Below are 1887 nucleotides of genomic sequence, written 5' to 3' on the forward strand. Positions count from 1 at the left end.
TTTCAGTCCTTTAATTATTATATATCTTAGATGACTGAGAACTAAGTATTAGACTTTTAATCTAACCACGGCATTAATATTTTTATGCCTCTAAGAGCCTCACTTCCCGACTTAATACTTTACACTAGAAGGCCTGACTTGCATTCAGAGAGCAGATCAAAAGATCTTTAGGTCACGCACATAAAGCGAGAAATTTGCATACGGTTTCGGCCCGTAACTTGACGGTGAAAGTCCTTCTCTGTGTTTACCATGAACGAAAGCCAAAACAGCGGCATCTAACTGTTAATTAGAAGATTGTAAAAATTTTACTCATTCAGCTTCTAAGAATAAAGTACCACGCCGGATGAACGGAAATCATTGATGTTGATTAATATGGGATTTTTAATATTTCTGGTACTAAAATATGATAAGAACTTTCTGAGCAAGAATTATAGCCACAGCCCTATCTAGAGTTGTTATGTTTCTAGGTTGAATTCTCTCTAAACGCGCTTTAAGTGACCGTGAAAAAAATTCACCTTTTGAATGTGGTTTTGACCCAATTAAATCTGCGCGTTTACCATTCTCTCTTCGGTTTTTCCTTTTAGCAATTATTTTTTTGATTTTTGATGTAGAAATTGTTCTTCTTTTCCCCGCACTAGCTAGGATGAATACAAGTTTCTCTTTAGAAATAACAATTAGCGTGTTTGCTTTTTTAGTAATTCTTATCGTTGGCTTATTCCACGAATGAAATGAAGGTTCTTTAGACTGAGCTCAGTAAGAAAAAACTTAGAGTAAAACAAAGCTGCTAACTTTGTTTTGGGTGGTTCGCCTCATCCTTTTTCTTATGTTTTCAAGACTACCTTTTGGTTTTATATTTATTTTCATTACACTTTTCGGAACTATTTTTTCCATTTCCTCTTCCCATTGACTTGGCGTCTGGGTTGGCTTAGAAATTAACCTAATTGGGTTCTTACCAATTTTAGTTTATCAAAAAAGTACTTCTGAAAGTGAATCCGCAGTAAAATACTTTGTTGTACAAGCTTTAGGCTCAGGTCTCCTTATTTTTGGTAGCCTCACAAGTTGCGCATTATCATACACATGAGAAATAATAATAATGGATTCCTCGATTCCCGGATTTATTATCATTTTAAGAGGATTAATTATTAAAATAGGTATATTCCCTTTCCATTTTTGACTCCCTAGAGTTATAGCGGGTCTACCTTGGGTTTCCTGCTTATTATTAGCCACCTGACAAAAAATTGCTCCTCTTTTTCTCATTACATCATTTCTCGAAGCCGGAATTTTATACTCTTTTATTATTTTTCTCTCCTTAATGGCTAGAGGCTCAAGTATTATTGGAGGTATTGGAGGAATAAATCAAACTCAAGTTCGAGCTATCCTAGCCTACTCCTCTATCGGACACCTGGGCTGAATTATGTTTGCATCTTGTCAAAGAATTTGAGCAATAAAAAGATATTTTTTAATCTACCTTATAATTTCAGTTTCTGTTTTTATAGCCCTCTGGTACTTAAACTTAAATAATATTAAAAATTTAACAGACCTCATAACTCCTGAGCCTTGAAAAACCTTTAGTATTATAGTAATACTTCTTTCTTTAGGTGGATTACCTCCACTTCTTGGTTTCGTTTCTAAATGAATCGTAGTTTCTGGCAGTATAAATAGTAATTTCTGAATCTTCTTATTTTTCTTGATTCTAGGGTCAGTTTTAAGCTTATTCTACTACCTCAGATTATATTTCTCCATTTTTTTAGGCGCCTCAAAAAATATATATATAAATATAAAAACTTCTCCTAAAATAATGTTTTTTTTAACGGTTGCTCTCCTACTTAATCTTTCAGGTGGCCTAGTCCTTATTTTCTTAAATCTACTAAAAGAATTTTAACTTTT

At 33.4% G+C, this 1887-nt stretch overlaps 2 protein-coding genes and 6 non-coding genes across 8 annotated transcripts; all 8 read left to right on the forward strand. All coding sequences in view use genetic code 5, as the record gives it.

Annotated features, from left to right (window-relative positions):
* Positions 1-24: 24 nt before the first annotated feature.
* BBW46_gt17 lies at positions 25-97 on the forward strand. Its single transcript has one exon. It is a non-coding gene; the product is annotated as a tRNA-Lys (tRNA).
* Positions 98-108: 11 nt separating this feature from the next.
* On the forward strand, positions 109-175 carry BBW46_gt18. Its single transcript has one exon. It is a non-coding gene; the product is annotated as a tRNA-Ala (tRNA).
* Position 176: 1 nt separating this feature from the next.
* BBW46_gt19 lies at positions 177-245 on the forward strand. The gene has a single exon. It is a non-coding gene; the product is annotated as a tRNA-Arg (tRNA).
* Positions 246-250: 5 nt separating this feature from the next.
* BBW46_gt20 lies at positions 251-317 on the forward strand. The gene has a single exon. It is a non-coding gene; the product is annotated as a tRNA-Asn (tRNA).
* Positions 318-330: 13 nt separating this feature from the next.
* BBW46_gt21 lies at positions 331-399 on the forward strand. Its single transcript has one exon. It is a non-coding gene; the product is annotated as a tRNA-Ile (tRNA).
* A 4-nt stretch (positions 400-403) lies between these two features.
* Positions 404-756, forward strand: ND3 (NADH dehydrogenase subunit 3). Its single transcript has one exon. A coding segment is annotated over exon 1 (353 nt).
* On the forward strand, positions 757-823 carry BBW46_gt22. Its single transcript has one exon. It is a non-coding gene; the product is annotated as a tRNA-Ser (tRNA).
* On the forward strand, positions 824-1882 carry ND2 (NADH dehydrogenase subunit 2). Its single transcript has one exon. The coding sequence runs from the start codon at positions 824-826 to the stop codon at positions 1880-1882; it is 1059 nt and encodes a 352-aa protein (YP_009266400.1).
* Positions 1883-1887: the final 5 nt, after the last annotated feature.

This window comes from Littorina saxatilis, mitochondrion, assembly GCF_037325665.1.
Source record: "Littorina saxatilis mitochondrion, complete genome".
Taxonomy (NCBI): Eukaryota; Metazoa; Mollusca; class Gastropoda; order Littorinimorpha; family Littorinidae; genus Littorina; species Littorina saxatilis.